General features: G+C 39.1%; 1 protein-coding gene across 2 annotated transcripts in view; it reads left to right on the top strand.

Moving 5' to 3' along the window:
* Positions 1–25,234, top strand: part of WDR47 (WD repeat domain 47) — a 45,254-nt gene that overhangs the window by 4,431 nt on the left and 15,589 nt on the right. The window contains exons 2-9 of one of the 2 annotated variants that reach the window (XM_032803721.2): positions 6,215–6,381; positions 8,485–8,568; positions 9,151–9,235; positions 12,064–12,866; positions 15,993–16,119; positions 18,816–18,994; positions 20,612–20,869; positions 22,640–22,715. In XM_032803721.2, coding sequence (XP_032659612.1) covers positions 6,224–6,381; positions 8,485–8,568; positions 9,151–9,235; positions 12,064–12,866; positions 15,993–16,119; positions 18,816–18,994; positions 20,612–20,869; positions 22,640–22,715 — 1,770 coding nt within the window. In that variant the 5' untranslated portion in view covers positions 6,215–6,223. The remainder of the gene's footprint in view (positions 1–6,214; positions 6,382–8,484; positions 8,569–9,150; positions 9,236–12,063; positions 12,867–15,992; positions 16,120–18,815; positions 18,995–20,611; positions 20,870–22,639; positions 22,716–25,234) is intronic. The other variant, XM_032803722.2, reaches the window with a different exon arrangement.

Raw genomic sequence — 25,234 nt, 5'->3', positions numbered from 1 at the left:
AAAAAAAAAAAAAAAATTAAGAATATGTTCTCTTTGTCTATTTCATCCCTTAATAACTGTTGTTTAGAACTAGTACAAACATCCATTATTTTAGACTTTCGAAAGTCTAAATGAATTCCCAGTATGACTGCCCTCAGTCATTGATCATTATCTAAGGGCACTAACATTTTATTTTAGAAATGCATCGCTATCGAAAATGTGAACAGATCTGGGGTTTTTTTTAAACTCCCTTACAAAGTTCTTTATGTAACTTCTACTAAAAGGCCATAGATACAAGTTTGCACAATTGGAGTTACCATTCCATTTATCGGCAAACATCCTTTGTAGAATGTTAAGTTTAAATTATGCCCCCAAGAATAGATGTTTCTGGATTCTGTTGCCCTTCCAGTACTTATAATACTCTGTTTTTGTTTTTTTGTTTTACATTTTTTAAAGAAAAACTAGCACAGAAATCTGAAAGCTTGGGACATAAATGCAAAGAAAGGAATTTTAAACCTCTAATGCTGCCGTGCAGTCATTCTTGAGTACTACTGCTTGATCAGATCACTGATGACGTTATGTGGCATATATGCTGGCAATACAGAGTCACAGTGGGATGGTTTGAAGATGCAGCTTGAGCTCTAACCATCAGTTTTTCTGCTGCTCTGTGTTTAATACCTTTTAATGTTTTAAAAACTGATATATAAACACACATTTCACAAGATCCTGTGTGCAAACTTCTGGATTTTTCACATTACATACTTTATAGCTTATTGTTCCAGTGCATCTTAGGTTAAGTTGACTGTATAATGCATATGAGTGTATTAAATGAGTGTGTTTTTTCTTGTTACCCTTAAAAACCTTCAATTAAATGAAAAATTTTCTATAGTAGACCTCCCGTTTATTTCTGGCTTATTGCCATTAGACTACAATTGTGAAGTATCCCTCTCATCTGCATTTTCAGTCAGTCTCTTCAGAGTCATGTTAGTGAATTCCCAGTATATTGCATCTTCTCCTCAGAAATTCAATGTCCCACAACAGCTTTTTTTTTAAATGGGGCCCCAAAAATGTTGCCAGAACTGATAATGAATCAATAAACAATCTTTAGGTCTCTCCTTCAAGATGTACAGGATCTCCTGGATTATATTGAGGCCTTTATTTCAATTGCAAGCAGAATGTACGTAGTCAAAATGTAATTATCCATGTTGGAATTTGGCAAGGACGCTAAATAAGCACACACCAACTCTTGCAGAAAGTACTGTGGAATCTGGAAACAGATGATACTTGTCATCTTGCAGGACTGGACTGTTTTGGGCCTAATCCTGCTTCTACTGAAGTCACTGTCAAAATTCCTTTTGGTTTCCATGAAATCTGGATCTAAAGGAAAACACTTTGAGCTTCTCATTTTAGTTCCAGCTACGTCTGATTTATTTTAGTTATAAAAGCATTTTGGTGTCAAACACTTAACAAATCATTGACGCTTTAAAGTACTGACTAGAATTATATGAAACCTCAGATTTTCTCTTTGCATATTGTAATAAGATGTAAATTTCTCATGCAGTAGCTTCGTTTATTATGATAGGGTGGCTTTTTTGTTTTTGTTGTCAGTGACAATTTTGTTTGCAAATTAGGGCTCACCTGTTGTTGCTCCACTGAAATTGTTAGTTCTCTTATCTCTAAAGGTATACAGCAGGGGTTCTCAAGCAGGGGGTCAGGACCTCTCAGGGGATTGAAAGGTGACTACGTGGGGGGGGGGGTCACAAGCTGTCAGCCTCCACCCCAACCCTGCTTTGCCTTCAGCATTTATAATGGTGTTAAAGATATAAAAAAGTGTTTTTAATTCATAAGGGGGATCACACTCAGAGGCTTGCTATTTGAAAGGGGTCACCAGTAAAAAAAAGTTTGAACCACTGGTATACAGGATGAATACTCTTCTGTAGTCCTGATCTAAAAAAAATTATACAGCTGTAGAACTTTACACCTGCATTCAAAGATCCAAGTTACCTGTGTGGAAGATGAGTGGTGCTTTTACATGTTGCAGTGCCATAGAATTCTCCTAGAATAACTTTGCGGAAGCAGGACTGTTCCTGCTTTAGAGACATGCTGGTTGTCTTTTGTGCTGATAACTTTTTTTACTGTCACAGCTGTAGATCTTTCACTTAATGTAATTGTACTTCCAAGAATGGTATTGTATATCAAATTGGTTTCTGCATCAGTAAGGTGTGTAAATATTTAACTTTAATGCAATTGTGGAAGGCATGTAGAGCCTGTACTCCTATTTAGCTTTGATCTGTGGTGCCATCAAAGCCAAACAAAAGTCCAAACTAAAAGTTCCATTGCTCAGTTAGAGGTCTTATTCTGCATGAACTGTACTAGTAATTTCCTACTGAAGAGACTCATTTTCAGGTGGAGTACTAGTTTTACGTGTCTGCTATGAAATTATTTGAAGTTCAATAAAAACCATAATATCATAAAACATAATAAAAGGCAAATCTGAAGTCTAGAGACTTACTTCAGAAGATGAGGCTGGGGATCAAGGTGTTGACACTTCAATATTACAGTATATGTTCTGATATGGTTGTTAGTTTCCTCCTTCCCTCTAAAAGATATGATTGGATTATCGTCTAGGATCAAAAAAACCCTTCCTCAGTTGTAGAAAGAGAACTGGAAAAATGATGAAAGAATAGCATCTGTTGGCATTGGGGAGGGAATGACATCTCACCATCCAACAGCTTTTTGAAGCAAACACAAAACTATGTAACTCTGTTTCTTTTCATTATTTTACTCCTGGGGAAATTCTGTGCCAAAAAATTTAAAATATTGTGTGCAGAATTTTTATATTCTGCATATTTCATTTGTCAAAATAATGCAGTATAATCTCACTGGTTTAAATCATTTAGGTAATTTATTTAAACTACAATACAATAGATAGAGAATGGGAGTGGAGAGCATTGGAGGAAATCCCCAAACCGTCTTGCCTAATAGTAATGTAGCTAGGTTTGATCTTTTATTATTATTAGTCAACAGATATATGCAGCCATATGCTCAGTGTCACATCATAGGCAACTGAAGAGCAAGTGAGGGCTGGGGAGCCAAATTCACAATTTATATTGGCTACTGACCGTTGCCAGAAAGAACAGTAACAAACAGTTCATGGAGCAAATTTTGACAAATTTTTTCAGTCCAAAAATTTAGACCAGTTCTATAAACTAAAGCACCATGAGCATTTATAAGGCCATACTGTCCTTTACACCACTTTTGCCATGTAAAGGAGCATAAAAAATTTTACATCTGTTTTATACTCTTGGGGGAATTCACAAAGAAAATGGGAAACTAAGCGGGCAGGCTGCTACGTTCTGCTCTGCCTGAGGGGACAGCCTGTGCCATGCCTACCTCCTCAGACGCACCCTGAAGTTCTTCCCCTCCATGCTGAGCATGCTGGGAATAATGAGTGAGAGGGACAGTCTGTCTGTCTGTGTGTGTGTCTCTCTCTCTCTCATATGCATGACTGCCCACCCCTTCACACACACCCGGTGGTTATTTATGTCTCTATTGGCTTCTCCGGGTTCCCAAACAGAGCTGTCTGTGCTTCCAGGGAGAGGAGTGTGACTGCTCTTGTGGCTTTCCTTTGCTCCCCCATCAGAAGTCATTTTTCTGCAGGGAAGCAAAGAAATCTGTGGGGGACATGAATTCTGTGCAAGTTAAGTGATGCAGAATTCTCCCAGGAGTAATTATTCACATAAAATGTCCTGTGAGCCAGCTGACTCTTAAATAGAAAAACAAATTGCTAGCTGAGAGCATATGCCCAAATAATGGTTTTGCCTGCCATTTTAGCCACTAGAATATTTAATGATGACTAGAACCATTTGTGACTAAAACATGAATTAAAACTAGTCATATTAACAGCAAGCAGGCTATTCTAGCTGGCACAGCCAAATGTGCACTGCTCCAAAATAAACGAGGCTGCTCTAACTAAATAATTTTCCAGTCAGGTGTTCTGGGGGGAAAAAACAATTAAAGAAAACTGGCCTACAGCGAAAGGAGGAATATGGAAAAATGCTATGATTTAACTGGTATAATATAAAAAAAAAGTTTGAGTTCTCATATCTGCTAGAATTCAGCAGCATAAGTTTACTGTGAGCAATGAGAGCTTTCAGATTCAAGGATTCTTTCATTTTTCCTCTTGACTGTGCCTAGTAAATAGTTCACTAATCCCTCATAACACATTTTACTTGGAAAATCAAGCTAAACTGATTATTTAAGCTGGATATGGCAAACTTCTCTTTATTTCTATCTCTTGCTTTTTTTTATTACTGTGTTCAATACTTTCCAAATTGAAGGTAGATTACTAATTACCTGCTCCTAAATGGAGGACCTCTAGACTATGCACCTCATCTTGAATTTGATTTGGGAGCCACATCCTTTCCCATTAGCAGTCATTTAACATCCCATTGCAATTACTTACTTATGTAGAAAAGTAATATTAGAAAAGTGTATATTTTAGATATGTCTAATGTAATTTTTGTCATTCTTGAAAGGATGAGAAAAAAGTACAACCCTCCCTACTTCTGACAACATTTTTCATCTTGCTCTGTGATTGTTTCTCTTCCCTTACTCATATTTCTCTTCCTCTTCATCACCCCCTTGTCCTCTGCAGACTAGCCACCTGGCTCTCTTGACCCATTTTCCTGGACATTCTTTCCTACTGATGGCTCCAGTCCTCGAGAGTAGCTTCACTTTCCTCTCTTGTTACCAGCTGCTTTTAGGGTATGTCTGTACCAGTGGTTCTGAAGCTACATTGCACCATGACCCCCTTCTGACAACAAAAATTACTACACTACCCCAGGAGAGGGGACCAAAGACCAAGCCCCGCCGCTTGAGCTCCACTGCCCCACATGGGGGTATCAATGCTGAAGCCCAAGGGCTTCTGCCCTGAGCAAGAGGCATGTAATCTTAGTTCTGGGTGGTGGGGCTCAGGCTTCAGTCCCAGGCAGTGGAGCTTGGGTTTGGGCTTCTGCCCTGGGCCCCAGCAAGTCTAACACCAGCCTTGGCAACCCCATTAAAATGGGGTCATAACCCACAGTTTGAGAACCCCTGGTCTATACTGCACTTGGAAGTGAGCCTCTGAGCCTGATTAGATAGACTTGTGCTAGTGGGACTTAAGCTGGCACATTGAAAATAGTAGTCTGGGTGTTGAGGCTTTTGCAGAGACTCGACAGAGATCCAGGGGGTCATGTGGGCTTTTGTGCCTGAGGTGCAATGTGGACATTGCTATTTTTAGTGCTCTAGCTCGAGCCCCAAAGGCTGGAAGGCTCGTTGCTGCAGCAATGTAGATATACCTTTACAGCTCGCTCCAGGCTCCTCTTTGCAATGAAGAGCTCCTGACAAGATGGTACTGTGTGATCTGCAAGCTTTCTACAGACCACCAGCAAGTGCCCAGTGGAATATGATGTGGGAGCCACCGTTCTAGAGTAGAGTTTCCAAGATGTTGAGCACTTTCAACCCTAACTGATATCAAAGAGAGCTGAGGCATTTAATGTCTTCCACAAATGAGCCAGTAAACTAGGAAGTTGTCACAGATTTCCAAATAGAGATGTATGGCATTGCTTGCCCATGCTTCTGTGAAGGGGTCTTGACATTGGAGGAAAACACAATAAAATATGTTGACATTTAGATTCCACATAAAACATTCCAATGGAAATAGGCCTCCTTACAAAGTAAGGATAGGAAGTCCTGGCTTACTTACCATGTGCTGTTTCAGAATGGCAAAAAAAATCAAGATAATGTTTTTTATGTATCAAAACTGTACTTCATGTATCTTTTATAATAATTATAAAATCTTACAAGTATCTCTGCGTACCTTAAATATTCAAATACTGTTCTGTTATCTTCCCTTTCCTTTTCTGAGAGAAAGGGACTGCAGTCTTGCAAATGAAAATGTTATTCCAGAGTAAAAGTATAGTTGAAAACTTCTTGATCAGTTCATTTCGGTGGGCCATTTCATGAACTCAGGGTACAACTGGGTAGTCACAGTTTCAGGATCAAGTCAGAGTTATAGCTGCTCACTCAAGTGCGTAAGATTGATTTCCTAAATCCCACTAACCGATTTTTGGAATACTACAATATTCAGTATTGTGAAAACAAACGTTTATTTGCAATGTCTGGTCAACAGCATTTGATGACAAGACATAAGACAAAATATGGACCATATTACTTTGGTTTTTTTTCTCTCCAGGCTACCATCATGACTGCTGAAGAAACAGTGAATGTAAAAGAAGTTGAAATAATTAAACTAATCTTAGATTTCCTGAACTCGAAGAAACTTCATATCAGTATGCTGGCTCTTGAGAAAGAAAGTGGAGTCATTAATGGCCTGTTCTCAGATGACATGCTTTTTCTGAGGTAAAAATTATTAGTACAATAGAAAGTAATTAATATCTGCTGGCCATGTGTTCACTAGCCAAACTAATTGACTGTTGACTGCCATGAAAAGCATTGAGTCATTTTTGCCATAGCCATTTTCTCTTCTCAAGTATTGCTTCTCCATTGTAAATTGTCCTGTGTGTAACATTTAAGCACTTACGATGTCTGTGGGCTTTTAAAACGTCCTGAAACGCTCATGAAAAATGTCAACAAAATATTTTGATAAAATATTCTGGTAACTGTCTGATGAGCCATCTATGTTGGATAGTTTAGACACAACAAATCTTGCATCTTAGCATGGAGTTAGACTGTATGACCTTTGAGGTCCCTCCTAACTGTGTGATTGACATGCTCCCTAAATCAAATGTTTTCCAGAAGATGTAATCTGCCTTTCAAAAAGATGCTCAGATTTTCTCTAACATCAAACTGTGGAAGTGGACTTTACTTATCAAAACAGGGTTGATGGCATACGTTGTACAGCAAAATGTTTACTGAAAGGACCTGGGTGACTACAAGAATGAAGATAGGTTACTAAACCCTACAACAAATGTAGAGAATAAGTTCATACAGGGAGGAGCTTTTGTTTGTTTGGTTGGTGAGGGGGAAGGGAGAGGGTGAGGTTGGGGATGTTGGTAGCTTGGACTAACAAGGCTCATTTGTTCATCTGTAGCTGAACAGATATTCCAGCCTTGTTCCTGAGCAGTTTCCCTCAGGCTAAAACTTAACATAGGGCTGACTACCAGCTTTAATATGGACCTAACATTTGTGGTGATTAAGTTGGAATTTTTGCTGTGCTGGCTGAAAGGCAAGTTTTTCTGGTAAAACTTCCTAGTGTAGACCAGACCTCACCAGTATTGTAGTTATACTTCTAGCACTACTTTTAAGGCTGTCACCATTCCCATAGTGTTACCCTCCAGTTGGAAGAGTGACTACTGTAGAGGCACGACAAATAGACTTTTAATATCTCACATTTATTAAATAGATATTTGCATGATGAAACCATTAAGCACAAATGAGGTGTATAATATACATGCTAAGGGATTTTACAGTTTACCGGAAGCATAGGAAAGTATTTATACATCTATGTTTAAATAACATTAAATGTGATCTTTTAAAATCTCCTTAACAACATTTCCTCTCTACCCCCAATTACAATGCTCTTGTGGGTTTTTGGCACGTACTGCTAAAACTGAGTAAGCATAATGAAAAATAGATACATAAATTGATAAAATCTGGGCTGAGGTTCTTCATCCTTAATTTGGCTGTATTCTTAGTGATAGCAGGAGTATTCATCTAAGGTGAAGTTTTCCTCTCCCTACCAAAGTAAATAGGCTTTCTGAGGAAAACACTGTGAGAGCATGAAGAAATGGTATTTACCCACCCAATAGGGGATGAGGTTGAAATGCAGCCCTGTCTGCTATTCCAGCTTATTGGATGGGCTAGTGGCTCTTCTGCTTGCCTGGGAGTTTTGAGCCCCTGGATCCAACTAAGCTCTCCCACAAATGCTCCCCTTACACATTGCTCCCTAGCATAGGGATTGTGTCCACTTTGTGTTTGTACAGGGGCTAGCACAATAGAACAGTTGGTTGTGCTATACTGTAAATACTGTAAACAGATGCAGCGGCCTGCTTTACAACTGCTTTGTTTACACACAACTGCTGTAGGCAGTTAATACTTTTAGGCTTATTTACAGTATTTTTCAGGATGCCTTCAGTCATGTTTTGTATTGTGACATTTTAAATCTCACTTGTGGAGAAAGAATGAAACATCTTGGAAGAAATCCCTAAAAACATAAAAAGCAGCAGATACCTGAAGAGATACTCTTGTACCTCCTTAAGAATACATACATATCTACCATTTGTCCTCTTGGTGTTAGAGTATGTAGCTACAGACACAATATTTAGAGAGGATTTACGTTATACGTTTATCTCTGTTTAAACTGATCTTATCTGCTTTGCAAAGCATTAACTTTACCAAGCTCGCTGATCAGCTGGACATCAGGCTGTATGTAAATTACATTTGTAAAAATGTTAAGTAAAAGATGTCCAGTTAAATTAAATTAGTGACTTTCTTTTTGTATAGACAGTTGATCCTTGATGGACAGTGGGATGAGGTTCTTCAGTTCATTCAGCCTCTTGAATGTATGGAAAAATTTGACAAGAAAAGGTAAAATTATTAACTCTGAGGTAGTAGCATCGTAAGTCATATGGTGAGGTGGAAAATCTCTGGAATAAGACTTTTTCAGGTCTTTAAAAAAATAAACTGTAACCTCTGAATCTGAGAACAATAGTTTACAATTTCAGTTGTATGGCTTTATGGATTTTTTTCAATCTATACATCCAGTATAAAATTATTTGAAAGTATTTTAGAACTTACTACAGACTTTAAAGTATTCTATAACATGTCTTGGCCTGGTTAAAATTTGTTATACTTTAAGAATTGTGCTCAATTTTAAAAAATTAAAATGTATTTTCTTTGAGATCACATCAAAGTAACTCAGGTAGTCAAAAAAGGAGGAGACTGGCTGTGGATCTTTCTCTTATGAACCAGCAATTATTTTAACATGTAATATTTCTGGAAGTAAATCATTGGAAAAAGACATCTTTTCTGCAAAGAACCAATTCTTTTATTGCTTGGCTTGTTACATTTTGAGAGCAAAAACTTTGTAGCTGCAGTTATCTGTGGAATGTACTACTTAGCTACTGCTTTAAGTTCTTTAGTGTCTTATACTTCACTTCTTACATGCAGGTTTCGCTATATTATACTGAAACAGAAATTTTTAGAAGCCTTATGTGTGAACAATGCAATGTCAGCAGAAGATGAGCCTCAGCACGTAAGTTTTTATACTTGGCTACATTAATGAAATGCTTTAAGATCCTCTTATTGATTAGACACTATGGAAGTCCATAATACTGTATTGTTGTTCCTGAAGGTTTTTGGTAGTATTTGCTGGGCAGGCTTTAGGGCGATTCACCTGATTTCCCCCAAATCGGGCCTCGCGCCCCTAAGAGGGCCCTGCAACATCCCTAAGGACCCTCCGCCAACGAGCTGCTGCCAAAGTCTTGCCGCTGTTTTTGCTGGCAGCTGAGTTGCTGCCGTGGAAAAAGGACCCTGCATCGGCATGCCGCCGAAGGCACCAGCAGCCAGTTGAGCTGCCGCCGAAGTCCCGCCACTGTCTTTGGCGGCAGCTCTTTCGAATCAGGGCCTGCAGTGCCTTAAGCCGGCTTTAGACGAGCGCCTTGTCGCTCGCAGTACAAATCAGCTGGAGGCCTCTTGTGTTGCAAAACCCAGTGTCCCTTTATTTCCCTGTGTTTGTTCCCACCACCATCTCTATACAACTCTGTACAATTCAATAAGAGGTAGGTAGCCACTTGGGGGACAGCTAGTTCCTGTTGCTAGCTAGGAGCAGCAGTTCCTCACTCCTTACTTCTCCTGTTCCTTCCTCTGCCCCCTTTCCACTTCCTTCCTGCCAGCTTTATAGGCCTTCACCCCAGCATGCTCACAAGTGATTACTCTTAGGCTCCTTTAATGAGCCACACCCTGCCAGCTCCAATCATTTCCCCTTGATGGGAGCTGTGCTAGCAGGTTCTGATCTAATGGGCTGGTTCAGTGCATCTTAGGCCAGTACCCTGTTACACCGGCCCTGGTCATTTGTTTAGCAAAATGTTCTCATGTATAACAGAAGAACCACCAATCTTTTCTAAAAGTGAAGGACTACAGTTGGGAATAGTATTGGATAGATACTGGGCAGTTTTTGCCCATGTAATTCTAACTGTGCACATCAAATTGGCCTTAAAATGCCCTTGCCATTATTTGATCCATTTGTGCCAAACAGTGCTGTGTTTGCATGACATTGGCAAATACGCAAAACTAAACTGAAACCTCTAAAGTAGTATATGCTTGTGACCTAACAGAGGACTTCAGACGTGAAAGGTTAGTTTTTACCTCTACCCACTGGACCATCTAGCGTTCTGTTTTAGAATAACAACTTGGGATATGTAAATATATTTAATAATCTTATTAGGCTCCCTAAATATATTTACTTGTTTTCATTATCTCCTCAAAGACAAAACTTTTGATTAATATTTTTGAAGTGTTATGGAACCTGAACCTGTCAATTAGACTTCCAGTTTCAAGCTCAAATTGACCATTCGGATATTAATGTGCAATTTAAATTCTTCAGTGCACCTTGCCTGTGGCAGCTTTTATAGACAAAGATGCAATGCTGTTCAGTGTTCCTTTGCTAGTAGAGAATAAATGATGACACGGAGAATTGAGTTCACTGAATGTGTGAAAACCAGGGAGGAGGAGTTATGAATAAGGTTTTTAGTGTGCAAAAGGTTTTAAATGGTAACCAGAGCTGTAGCATGAATAGGCTTATAGGCTGTGGCTCATTCATTGTAAAGTATTTTACTTTGTATTGCTCATATATGAACATTAAATTACAAGTACAAAAGCATTATAAATCTTTTCCATAAAAATACTTTGCAAACAAAAATATTAGTTGCTCAAATAAAAAATTATCATTGCTCTGGTGACTTTAATTCTCCATCCCATTGTCATATATTCTATGACAGGGTCTTTACCTGACCGCATGCAGAGAGCACTACAAAGTTCCAAATTTAAGGTTAGAAAAAGGACGTAGTTAAAACATATAGCACTCTAGTCATAGTATTTACATAATCTTACTGGAGAACACTATGGAAAAAGGTGCAATTTCTTGATATTTTGCATGCTGAATATTGTTGTATGATAGGTTAATGAAAAGTCATCATAATTAGGGTGACCAGATGTCCCAATTTTATAGGGGCAGTCCTGATATTTGGGTCTTTGTCTTATATAGGTGCCTATTAGCCCCCACTTCCTGGCCTGATTTTTCACACTTGCTATCTGGTCACCCTAATCATAATGCACATGAAAAGAGGAAAAGCTGGTGGGAACTTCAGAGTTTTTCCATTTTCTGCAGCTAACATCTCCATTTTAGTGTTGCATTTAAGCTTGCCTTCTGTTTTAGAATTTGTTGAAAATTAATCAAACACATCTGTGTGTATTGAACATGTGATCTGCAAAGAACTTTGGAGATTTTCATTGCTTTTTTTACACATACAGATCACGTATAGTCTGAGAATAAGCATGGAAAAACTTAAACACAAAAAATAACTTTCTCAGAGTTTCCAGTGACTGAAAATTACAGAAACTTAGGACTTGATTCTCTTACACCAGTTTGATATTCTAACTTAAATGGATTCTCCTCTTTATGGCTCTGAAAAGAGAATTTGACTCCTAAACTGGAAATGCCTTTGTAGCTAACAGTTGTAGCAAATTCGTTTAGTTACAGATATTAAAATTCTGAGAGGTTAAAACACGTAGTGGCTTCTACGAAAACAGCCACATCAGCATGACCTTCATTGTATTGATCAAGTGATTTGAAATTGGAGTCCCTTAAGAAGAATTTGGTCTTAAAACTGCTGACATGAAATCTGTTGCAGACTCCATGTACACTAACGTATTTAAAATGAAAACTATAGTAACAGCAAAGGAAAAATGAGGGAAATCCTAATGCATGTTATCCTTCTGAGCTGACTGTGCTTGTAGTAGAAGAAGAAGTTGGTAATTTTAAAGTCAACCATGTCCTGTTTGTATTTAATATTTCTTCTATAGCTGGAGTTTACAATGCAAGAGGCCGTACAGTGCCTACATGCCCTGGAAGAATATTGTCCTTCTAAAGAAGACTATAGTAAACTGTGTTTGTTACTTACATTGCCCCGTCTAACCAACCATGCAGAATTCAAAGATTGGAATCCTAGTACTGCACGAGTTCACTGCTTCGAAGAAGCTTGCGTCATGGTTGCAGAGTTTATTCCTGCCGACAGGAAACTGAGTGAGGCTGGTTTCAAAGCAAGTAATAATCGTTTATTTCAGCTCGTAATGAAGGGATTGCTTTATGAATGTTGTGTGGAATTCTGTCAGAGTAAAGCAACAGGAGAAGAAATTACAGAGAGTGAAGTATTGCTTGGCATTGATCTTTTGTGTGGTAATGGGTGTGATGACTTGGACCTGAGTTTATTGTCATGGCTTCAGAATCTTCCAGCTTCTGTTTTCTCCTGTGCTTTTGAACAAAAGATGCTTAATATTCATGTTGATAAACTCTTGAAGCCCACGAAAGCTGCATATGCTGATCTTTTGACACCTCTTATCAGCAAACTTTCTCCTTACCCATCATCCCCAATGAGACGGCCTCAATCAGCTGATGCTTATATGACTCGTTCCTTAAACCCTGCCTTAGATGGGCTGTCATGTGGATTAACTAATCATGATAAGCGAGTCACAGACCTTGGAAATAAAACCTCTCCAATGTCACACTCCTTTGCCAATTTCCATTACCCAGGAGTGCAGAATCTTAGCAGAAGTCTCATGCTCGAAAATACAGATTGCCATAGCATTTTTGAAGAGTCACCTGAGCGGTAAGTTTCATTTAACTCCACATTTTTGTAAAAGAGAGAGTTGTAAATACTGAAGTGTAACTGACCATGTTAAACATATAGGGTTATGTTCTTCTAGATGCACTTGTGATTTACATTAATGGTAATTAAATTTGGATACGTAAATCCTTTTGCAGTTCAAACTGTTTCTTCCTTTTTTCTCTCCTCAAGCCCCCAAAAAATTGACTTTTAAACTAAAAATGGGTATGATCCCAACAAGATTTTAATTCAGTCTTCCCCAGAGTTCAGGGATGTTCAATCTGAAGCTTTTATTCAAGCCCATCTATAGTTTACTCAAAATATAGCAGAAAGATGAAGTTCTGGCTTAAATCTAAACCGGATATACACTAGATTCTAGTTACTGAAGTTCTTATTGGAACTTACTATGTATGCAGGTATATAGTGGCATGCATTGGAAGCGTAAAATATTTCAGTGGTTGGTTTAAAGTATTCTGAATGCCTTTTATTGAACTGTAAATAACAGCATTCCAACTCTTTGTATTCTTGAAAAAGCAGAAATTCTGAGGTTTCTGCTCATTTTTTTTTAAATGATTACATCAGCAATCTAGCAAATGAAACTAGATTCAGTGTCTGTCTTGGAGAATTCCTAAACTCTGTTTCTTTCTTTTCTCTCACCTATGTGATAACCCGGTCTCCACACTTCTTTGCAGATAAATGGAATGTCCACAGGATGGCACTATCATTGAAAATTTAGGTCCTGATCCTGCAAAGAATTAAGTAAATGTTAAACTTGATGTTCATGAGTAATCTCATTGAAGTCAGTGGAACTGTGCCCATGGGTAAATCTACAGGAGCAGAGCATTAAAAAAATTCACCAGTATTAGAGACTTGTGCAACTATAACCACAGTTGCACTTAGATATATTGTACCTAATTGATCTTCAAATATAATCTCGGCAAGACTTTCAGATTTGCTTCCCTATATTTCTATTTAAATTCCAGCTAATCAGGTTATGATAGCTATAGGAATTAGTTAATACTTTGTGTTAGTACACAGTAGTATGCAAAACTGATTTTTCTCATTTTAAGAATTAAAATTCTGATGGAAACCTGCTCCCCCCACCCCCTGTACCTTCATGATATGAAACTTTTTCCTATCTAATCCTTATTAAAATCAGGGTTTATAGCTTATGAACTCTAAATTTTATATACATAGTGCTCTTAAAACTTGCACAGTAAACTTGTTTCAGATGTTTAGAGTACGTCTATACTGCACACTTATTTCAGCAGCATGCAGTGTACATACTCTGATCGCTCCTCTAGCATGGGAATAAATAGCAGTGTAGATGGTGACGTATGGCTTAGGCAAGTAGAGCAGGGGAAGGCTCTGCTCCTTCCCCGCTGCTGGAGTCTTCCCCTGCCGTGGGGAAAGGCTGAGCCTTTCGCCACTGCCAATCCCTGCCAGAGCTTTTCCTGGACTCAGTGAAATTCTTGCCATCAGGGACCTGTTGAAACGTCTCCCCACTGCCTCTCCCCTGCCATAGCCTTTCACTGATGTGTAGCTCCACACCACAGCTTGGATGCATCCTCATTTTCACTGCTGCATGTAGCTATGCATAGCCTACCTGCCACCACCAGCAGTGTGTAATGTAGAAGTAGCCTTAGCAAAATTTGAATACTTTTCCAAATATGGTCACCTGTATATCTAAAGCTTTGCATTTGGGCATCTGCCATATCCCTATGTTTTAAAACTGGTCCTAGAATGTGAATATTTAACTAAGGATTTCATATGTGAATAACTTCCATTTTTCTATTTTAATATGCTGCTCTCATTGATTCTATACATAATGAATTTATTACGTGAATTATACTTCTGGGTTATAGATCGCAATAATTAGCATGAACTATCTTTGCACTGTTTTGCAAACTCTTTGTACAGGGATTTACAGGATTAGGCTTTTGATTCAATGTAAAATGTAACAGATAACTAAGATGAAAATCTTGTATTTTTTTATAATTAAATATAGTTCTCATCCTCATGGAACGTGGAAGTAAGCTGAGGGCTAAACTTTCAGAAATGTTCAGAACCCCCAGTTGAGGTCAGATTTTTCAGAAGAGTTCAGCTTCCATTTAGGTACCTAAATTAACTGAACGGATTTTCAAGAGTGGGAGCTCTTGGCGTTTTTCGCAAGAGCTCAGCACTCCTTATTTTAGTTCTCTCTCCTAACCCATAAAGGAGATATTTCTTCTTGTGTTCAGCAGACAAAAGGAAGATTTTTAAATGTCTATTAATTAGATTAAATTGTTTTTGCTAATGCACACATACACCAGTAAGTCAAAAATAATTTCAACAAATCACTGCTCCAAACCATTAAGTATTTGCAATTTTGTCAGGTTAGAGTACTCTTTAAAGAATCCAACATTTTCTAATGTATTCTGCATATTTACTGGCTACTGAAATGTTTTCTAAAATAATTCCATGTGGAAATATTTCTTACGCTAATTTTGTAAGTCTCTATAAAGCACATTAAGTGAGAACAGATTTTAGTTGCAGTCTTTTTCCTATATAGCTAAAACAAGAATTTTCTAGGTTCCCAATGTTGAATGTCATTTAAATGTAGCTTAAAGAAATATTATCCAGTACAGAATTGGAGGCAGTTGCGGAGGTGCCTTCTGACAAATGTAGGCTTCCTCCCTTCCCAGAATTTTAGGGAACAGTGGGAGAAGCCAACAGACGTAATTAGTGTTCCTCAAAAGTGGGAGAAAGCTGCAAATTTAACAAATAGCTTGAGTAATTTTTTGATGGTGTTTTAAATTGTTGGAGGAATGGACAGCCTTTCATGGAAGACATAAAAATAGAAAATAAAACCACAGTGGGACTTCCAAAATATAAGACTTTTTGGAAAAATCTGAGAACAAAGTACATTACCTCTATTTTTTAGGGCTAGCAACTGTTAGTGTAATAGGTTAAAATGGGATATTTTTGTCTGCTTTGCCAGTAATATCTTTGGGCTTCATATAATGGGGTGCTCTGTACATAATCATTTCAGGATTTATTCTATAAATATATATTTCTTTGCTTATTAGAGGATTTTCTATTAGTCAGATTTCACAAATAAAACTCTTCTCTTTTCCATATCACTGAAAGAAGTGATACTCCTGTGGAGCCGCAGCATTCCATTGGCAGTGAGACCATGTGCCAGAGTTCAGTTCCAGAAAATGAGCCAGTAAATGGAGTGCAGAATCAAGGACCATCCAAACCAGAAAAAAATGAGGTAACGTTTGATTATTTCCATATAAAAAGGCCTTTTGAGCTTCCTGCTCTGTTAAATTGCATAACAATTTGCCTGCTATGATGGGAACTTCATCCATGTATATGACACAGATGCTTTTGAATCTTGTTTTGCTCTAAGTAAGATACTTGCAACATAAGATATAATATATCTAACTGCCTTTCCATTAGACAAACTTTTGCTGTGTTCTTAATTCAAATGTAACAAAAACTACTGTATATTTTAAAATATTGTGCAGTATACAAAGTTAGCATAATGGTTAGAATATTCTGATCTAAGAGTGAACCGTTTTTGTAACTAACTTTTCTGTTTGGTAAATAAGGAATCCAGTGTTGAACTTACCTGCAGTTAGTTGTTTCGTGGGATGTAGTGTTAACATTTTGTATATGTCTTGCTTATGACAACTAAGAAATTAAAATTATGTACACCCTATTGTGTGGACTGTCCAATTCAGAATATAAAGATATACTCATGATGAATAACAGAAGCTTTGTTAACTGTATTTGTTAGAAAGTAAATCAGATTTAAGTTTCCAAACTTTTTTGTTTCTGTAAGCTTTCAGGAAGGTACTATAGCACTTGAAAAACTTATCAGATGGCCAGGGAACTAAACCTAGCAGTCAGAATCTGAAAGTGTTAAGCAGATCACAAGGGAGGTTCATGGGCTTTTCACCAAGGCTTCTCCAAGCAGCAGCAGAGTGAAGTGAAATGAGAGTTGTTGGCTTTAGTGCTTCCCACTGAACAGAATTGCTTTCACTTTCCACCACCCAAATATCGATCTCTTTATTCAACAACAATCAATTGCAGTGTTTGCTGGATATTTGTGTTACAATTACTGATACTGAAATAGTGACAGATTGGGGACATATCTGGGTCAAATTGTGAACCCCATTTTGTTCTGAGAACACCACTTGGTGACTGTAACTTCCACTCTCACCTTAACTCTGTATTGTAACCTTCATGCTGGATGAAGACATAATCAGGTAGTGTTGAAAACCAGTCTAATCTTGACAAGGTTAGTCTACTTGAGACATTATGTGCACGTGCTAGGGTGTGGGACACCTTAAAGAAGACTAAGCTATCTGGAGCAGTCAGCACTGAATGACTCTTCCCTACTAGAATGATGTAGCGGAGGTGCTGGAGCTGGGCATATGGACAGAGACTTTAAAAGGAGGTTCTTTTCTCAGCAAGTGGCCACTTCTTCCTCATTGTGTACATAAAACAGGCAGAAGAAACACTGCCTCACGTAAAGATGCTAACCAAAACCAGGACTCCCAGGCAAGGTGAGATCAGAAGGGTGGGTTGCGTTGATGACTGTTAGGGATCTATGGAAAACTTCTTCAGCTTTTTAAAAAAAGTAAAATGATTGTGGTTAAGGAATTCATTTGCTAAGCCTATGTTCCTAACTTTACTGCTGGGTGTCCCTGAAGTGGTTAATCTAGAAATCACAGTTCCCACAACTCCGTGGACTCTGGAGAAATCCCTTACCAAATGGGGGCTTGAGGAGGGCTATAGCTCTGGTTCTGGGTCTAGGCAGACAGATTGTAGGGTCCCAGTGCTCAAGAAGAATGCCAGAGATGGGAGCTGCATCTGTAAATATGCCTGAGAGACCCAAAACTAGGAACAGTGATGGGTTACTGCCCACACCCAGGGGGCTTAGAAGCACGTGGGATTTAGCAGTTGAATCTAAATCACAGTTGACTGGGATCTGTCCAGAAAGGGTGACTGGGTCAGGTGGTTATTAGACAACGTTGTTTCCATTTGTACTTAACTCATACATCACAGTTAGCCTCTTGATTAGGTGAGTGGGGATAGTTCACATCTTTCAAAGTTTTTATTTTAAGCTGTCTGTAGGTTCGTGGTGACACCTTTGCATTGTTGCATACAACAGTGTTTTACTCACAACTATTAGCAACCTTTTTTAAAAAAGAAAACAAGGTTTAGACTTTGCAGTACGATTCTGTGTTCCATGACACTAATTGTACAAGGTACAGATTCTTGTTCCTATTGTATCAATAGAAGATCCACCAGCTTGTCTAGTTGTCCTAAAACAGCTCCTTCTAATCTACAATTTCAAGGATTATGAGGGTGTTTTGCTTTGGGTTTCACGTAAGTGTACATATTAGTTGACAAAAGAAGTCCTACTTTGTAATACTTCTGAAAAAAAGAGAATGAAATCTTTTTTTCTGCTGCTGAGTAATTTTTTTACCTTAAATTGTGGTATTCCAGTGTTTAAATTTTGTCCCGTAGAATTGCTATAGCTTTTTGCTTGTATTACTAAAGTAAAAATCTGCTCTAAAAACTGATTGCAGAAATAGCATCTTTAAGCAGTAGATAAATTTCCTATATGTATTCAGTTTTACTTACTATAGTGACAAAACCACTTTCTTTTTTCAGTACTGCAAAACCAGATTCAAAAAATTAAAGCTTTATGACCATTAAAGCACAAACTGTCAACATCACATGTCAAAATATACGAAGCAAACATCCTTAAATCAAACTGTTCTCAAGGAGCATTTTCTTTCTTTGACGATCTGTACATTTTGATAATTATTGATTAAAAAAAAGTGTTGATTTTTTGTGTGCAAAATTGTTGGACCTTTACCAACAGTTACTATTAAAATTCTAATCCTTTTAAGCCTAATTGTGTCTAACCCAAATAATCCTTATTTTGTTAAGCTCCGTGATTCAACAGAGCAGTTTCAAGAATATTATAGACAAAGATTACGTTACCAACAGCATTTAGAACAGAAGGAGCAACAACGACAACTGTATCAGCAAATGTTGCTTGAAGGAGGAGTAAACCAGGAAGATGGGACAGACCAGCAACAGAATCTTACTGAACAGTTTCTGAACAGGTTGGCTTTAGTTGACTGTTCCACTGATATGTCATTTTATGCTCTTCAGTACGAAATTTCCCCCTAGATCCTAATCTGCTTAGATATTCAGAATGCCAAATATAGAATTACTCTTTTTGCAGATGTACCCAAAAATAACTTTCTGGGCTAAAATTATGTTTGCCAATAAATTTTTCTGATGAATAAGCCCCTCCATCATGAACAGGAATGAAAAATAACTCACTAAACAATTTAGTGAAATAGCAATGAACTTGTATACAGATATTTGAAGTTGTTTCTGGTCTCTTTTAATGTTTTATACTAAGATAACCCTCTAATTGGGAGAGCTTTTCTCAATATTGGCTTATATTTAGACAATTCATTACTAAGATTTGGGGTATTGATATGAAAATCATGAGGGAAGCCAACTGACTTCTAACGAGAACAAATCTGCTTTAATAGTCATATTCTTTGGAAGCTCAAATAGGCAACTGACTCACTTTTTTAATTTTTCCTGGGTTTTATAATATAATGAACTTAATTCAAACCAAGCAGCAACTAAAAAGCTGACTTTGGGTATTTTGGTCTAAAAATAATGACAGTTGTCGTTGTGTTTAATATTCTAAAGCTACAAATCCCTCTTCAAATACAGTATCCTCTAACTGGTCAGAATTTGAGTAAATAGACATATTTTGCAAAGAAAAGCTTGGCATCCCCCTCCCCCCCCTTCCCTCGCACCTCCACTCAAAAAAAGTTTTACTAACTTTTTGATGTCTGCTGATTACAGATTATCTGACTTTTTCCAGTAAAGCACTTGAGCACACCTAAATTGAAGTATGTAAAGTTTTGAAGAGCAGTGAGCACTGTCTGTCTGGGGTTCTCTGCTTGGTGTTCCCTTCAGGTTCCCTGCTTTTGACCCTTTGCCCTCACACCTGTCCTTGTTTTTTCTTCTGTTGTCCCCCTTATTCATTTGAGTCCTGTGATCAGTGTCTCCTCCCCTTAGGCAGGGGAAGGGCCTTTCGCCATGGGTGGGGTTATGCTGGCCCACTTCCTGGACCTCAACAAGACTGCTCTCTTACAGTTGTCTGGTCTGACTTTGTCACATAATAGATTCACTCTAGAAACCTTTTGAGCTTGAAATCCCCAAAATGTAATTATTTCAGTTATGCAGTAAATACGTAACCTAAAATAAGGTGGTCAGTGTTTGATTCTAGTTATCTTCGTTACTTTCTATGGCTCTCTTATGAGTGTGATATTAGGTTGTCACTTTGGTGGCGAAGTGTAAAGTATTTTTTATTATTATCTTATGATGGGAGAAATAGATATTAAATTTAAAGGAAAACTTATTTTTTACTTTGACATCTTGTCAGTTTGTTCATATGAATGTACTCTTCCTTTCATGTTGGCAGGGTGTGGTTAAAGCATGTCAAAAATATTATCACTCTTTAAGTAAATGGGCTGCTAAAAATCTTTGGGTTAAATACCATTGTAATTAAATATAATCTTCAGACTTTTCATAGATTAATTATTATACCTACCATGCTACTAGGCAACATGAGTACAACGTCACTTTTCAAGTTCCCATATTATAAACTGTTTCTTTAACTTTTATTGTCTGTTTTCATCAACCCTATGCAGGTCTATTCAAAAGTTGGGAGAGTTAAACATGGGTATAGACACTCTAGAAAATGATGTGCAGACGCTTAGCCAGCAATGTAATGGGAGCAAAGGGCATGCATCTAACACGCCAGCAACTAGCTTCGTATCACCATCTCCAGATGTTAGTCAGAAAATAGGTACTGATAGCCAAAATGTTAATACGAGCACTCCTCAAAAGCGTGGATCAACAAATCAGATACCCTTTCTTGAAGAATCACCTGTCCGTGGGAGTAAAACGTAAGCACTAAAGATTGTTCAGAGCTGGAAATGTTGTTAATCTTCAGTTACTACTATGAGTATGGATATTGTATTTTGAAAACTAGAAAATTCATTTATTTGTGATGTATAGAACCCTGTGACCTGACTTGAATCCAATGGGACCTGACTAAAATGTTACGTCCAGATTAGGTGGGAAAACAGGTGGGTTAGGTTGACTCTCTTCCTCCTGCTGTGGAGTCATTGAAGGGGAGGCAGTGTGCCCCGCTCCTGTTGTCCTCTGCCACCTTGCTGCACTGTGCATGCTGCAAAGTGAACGTGCTGAGGAGTTGTACCCCTCTCAGGCCATATCTACGCTTCCCAGGGATCAACACTGTTGTGATCGAGGCAGCAGCTGGGGTCGATTTAGCGGGTCCTCTAAATCGACAGCAGAGTGCTCTCTGGTCGACTCCAGTACTCCCCCAGAACAAAAGGAGTAAGGTAAGTCAACAAGAGAGCATGTCTCATCAATTCAGCGTGGTGTAAATACTGCAGTAAGTCGACCTAAGCTACGTCAACTGTAGCTATGTTATCCATGCATCTGGAGTAGCATAACTTTGGTCGACTTACCATGGTAATTTAGACAAAGGCCTCACTCTATAGCACAGGAGTAGGCAACCTATGGCACGAGTGCCGAAGGTGGCACGCGAGCTGACTTTCAGTGTCACTCACACTGCCCAGACCCTGGCCACCAGTCCAGGGGGCTCTGCATTTTAATTTAATTTTAAATGAAGCTTCGTAAACATTTTAAAAACTTAATTTACTTTACATACAAAAATAGTTTAGTTATATATTATGGACTTATAGAAAGAGACCTTCTAAAAATGATAAAATCTATTACTGGCACACAAAAGCTTAAATCAGAGTGAATAAATGAAGACTCGGCACACTACTTCTGAAGGGTTGCCGACCCCTGCTGTAGCACATACCGTGCAGCTGGGGATGGTGAATGACAGGAGCAGCGCACACAGCCACCACCCCATGGAGCTGCCGCCGTGACACCATGAGCGGGAGGAGGGGAGCCCACTACAGCAGCAGCAGGCAATATCAGGTTTGAAGAGAAGGGACTGGGCTTGGCCATGAAATGACTGAACTCTCTCAAGGTCAGGTCTGGTGGGCTTGGGTTGAAAAATCAGGCTCTAGCAGACCTTCAATGATATACAGTTCCTGCCAAATGGTCAGTGTAAACTCAGTTCACTTTTTTTCAGTTCACTTAGATTTCTGCTTTTGATAGAGCACCCTGTGAAGAATATATCCTGATATTTTTTGCTCCCTATTTGTATAAGTCTTACCAGTTATTTTCCATTTTACTGAGGGACTGCCTACACAGGGAAACCATAAAACTGACTATACACCTTCTGTATAATGCAGAAAGTAATGGGGCAGGGAGAGAGAGAGACTTACTCTCTTTCCTTTCTTTAGATATTACTTATAGTAATAGTAAATACTACACTCCCAGATAAGTTAATTTTCAAGATGACAATGTTGCTTTTTAGTTATATATAAACATTTTATTTTACTTTGCAAAAATATTTTAAAAAATTCTGTAAAATGATGGCTAATTATTAATGTGTCAGACATAAGTGCTACTGTTGGTCCTATACATTAATGAGTTAATTCTGAGTGCCTGGTTCGATATTGTTGTTCTAGTCAGAATATGTTCACCGAACAGACAAACTAGAAATGAGAAATATCTACTTATCTTGTGTTTTGCACTGATTTTTTTTTTCAATTTTTAAAAAAACCAAACAGTATGCCAGAACACACTATCATTCAGCCACAACTTGAAGATTCTACAGGTACTCTAACTAGAACAAGAGGTGATGAGGTGAGACTTTTTTTTAAAGGGTATTTATATTATCCTTACAGGACAAAGTCTTTGAATCTGACTATATAATATCTTAATAATATTAGATGTTAAGAGCAACAGTATTTTTAATGAGTTTCTAATACATGCCAACTTTCAAAATGAAGAAAATGCAGATGAGAGTTAAGACTAAATGGGGGTGTGAGGTGGCTGGATGCAGCGAAATTTCAGGCTCCCCTCATATTCACCCCAAAACAATTCCCTCTCCATGAAAATCTACTCAGACTGCAACTTGCTCTTTTAAGTCCTTACCATCAGTGCTCTCCTATGCTGGCTCTCAAAATACTGCTTATGGGACTTTGTCTATTACCTTCATAAAGTAATATTTGGAGTATTCTGAATGGAGTCAGGCAGCACATAACTACCTTCCTTACAAAGTGGAGGGTTTGATATACTGTGGGGGACACATACCATGATGATAAATGTATCAAATGACCAGATGTTAATTCTTTGCATACTCTGATTCTAAGAAGGGAACTAGACAATTTTCGTTTTCTGTTATAAAAGGGCTTTGTGGAGTAGCCCGTTTCTCACCCCACTCCCATCCACCCGCTTACCATCCAAAAAACCTCTTTCATAGTGGTAGGGATCTTCAAGGCTTCTGCCTCTTTTCTTGCTTGTAGGAGAAAGGGAAGGGAGAATGCTGGGTGGCTCCAAAATGCTTGTTGCCCCAAGAACAATCAGAAGGAGTAGAGCACTGACCATATCATACAGTGCTGAGGCAAATACACCCATGAAAGGAGTTGCCGTTGCCACGCTGAGTGACGTATTTTTGCAGGTGGTTCTGTTTCCCCCTAGTTTGGAGTTCTGATCTATGAGTGCTTGTTCATGTCAGTTCCGGTCAGAGGTGTGTGTGGGTGTGTGTGCCAAAAGAATTTTCCCCCAGCAGTATCCATCATGTTGGTCCGGGCACCCCACTGAGTGGCATCTTCATGGCATTCAATATAGGGCCCTACCAACCCACCACCCTCTCAGTTCTTTCTTACCGTCAGTGACGGTTAGCTGGAACTTCCCCTTGCTCTTGTCGTGACGAGCACATTTGGCAGTCTGTTTATAGTTATTCATTAGTTTTTGTAGTTAGTGTTAAGTAGTTAGTAGGTACTTAGGGTTAGTTCTTAAGTTTCCTTTGGGAGGGGGTGGTTTCCCTCTAACGCTATCCAGGCACTCAGGCATGCCGCAGTCTCCAGGCTTCAAAGCATGTGAAGTGTGTGGCAAGTGTATGACTAGAAGCAATCCTTAGACTTTGTGTGCGAAGTGTTTGTGGGAGAGCCTTCAAAAGGATTTCTGTAGGATATGCAGGGGGTCAGGACATTTCACTCCAGGACATTTAAAAGATAGGGATGAGTGCCTGAAGATCCTACTAATGGAATTGGCACTCCGTCCCAAGTCCGACCTCGGGTTGGCGGACCCTGCACCGAATACCTCCTTGGTACCTTGGCTACCAAGGTCCCTCCCCAAAGAATCAGGAGGCAAAACGCTCTACCATTTTAGGAGAAAAGTCTACTCTACTAGCGGCTTGCAGCTCGGCATTTCTAATCAGCAGGCCATTGTCAGCAGGTACTGCTATAATACATGCAGGACAATGGCAAAATTTGTGGAGCTGGTGCTGCAGGACTCCTGCACTGAGCTTTCGGCCCTGGTGGTGGAGGGCAAGCTCATTTCCTGAGCTCCACTGTGGGCCACACTGGACAGAGCTGATGTGGCTATTTGGGTTATGGCTAGAGGGATAGCCATGAGAAGGGGTTCCTGGCTACAGGTCTTGGGCCTGCCGTACGAAGTCTAGCAGACTATTCAGGACCTCCCCTTTGAGAGTTTGGCTCTCTTCTCCAAAAAGACGGACAAAAGGCTATATAGCCTAAAGGACTTGAGAGCCACCCTCAAGTTGCTGGGCCTCCACACTTACACCACGCAGCGGAAGCACTTCAGGCTGTTTCCTCCTCTGCGGTTTTTTCAACAGAACCATCAAGATGATTCCCCGAGGAGGAATAGGAGCAGCAGACAGAGACCACATCCATTCTCAAGCCAGGGCTCTGGCCAATCCAGGCCGCCTTCGGGCCAGAAACAGGCCTTCTGAAGGTGTGCATGAGGGCGGCGTACCAGTGAACAAACTGGATCCAACCCACCTTACTTTATCGTCCCGACTATCCCCTTTCTACCCTGGTTGGTCTTGTTTCACATTGGGCTGTTGGGTGCGCCACATGGTTGAAAGGGAATACTCCCTCCAATTCTCAGCCCTCCCACCCTTCTAACCCCCTTCCCCATCCCTCTTCAGGGACCCTTCTCGAGCAACTCCTGTCGTTGGGAGAAGTGGAAGAGGCTCCTCAGTAGCTGAAGAGCAAGGGCTTCTATTCCCGGTATTTCCTAATACCGAAAGCCAAAGACAGGCTCAGGCCCATACTAGACCTGCAAGAGCTCAACAAGTTCATGAAGAAACTCAAGTTCTGCATGGTCTCCTTCATATCCATCATCTCTTCCTTGGA

Source organism: Chelonoidis abingdonii, chromosome 7, assembly GCF_003597395.2.
Source record: "Chelonoidis abingdonii isolate Lonesome George chromosome 7, CheloAbing_2.0, whole genome shotgun sequence".
NCBI lineage: Eukaryota > Metazoa > Chordata > Testudines > Testudinidae > Chelonoidis > Chelonoidis abingdonii.
This window is presented reverse-complemented; position numbering and strand designations above follow the sequence as displayed.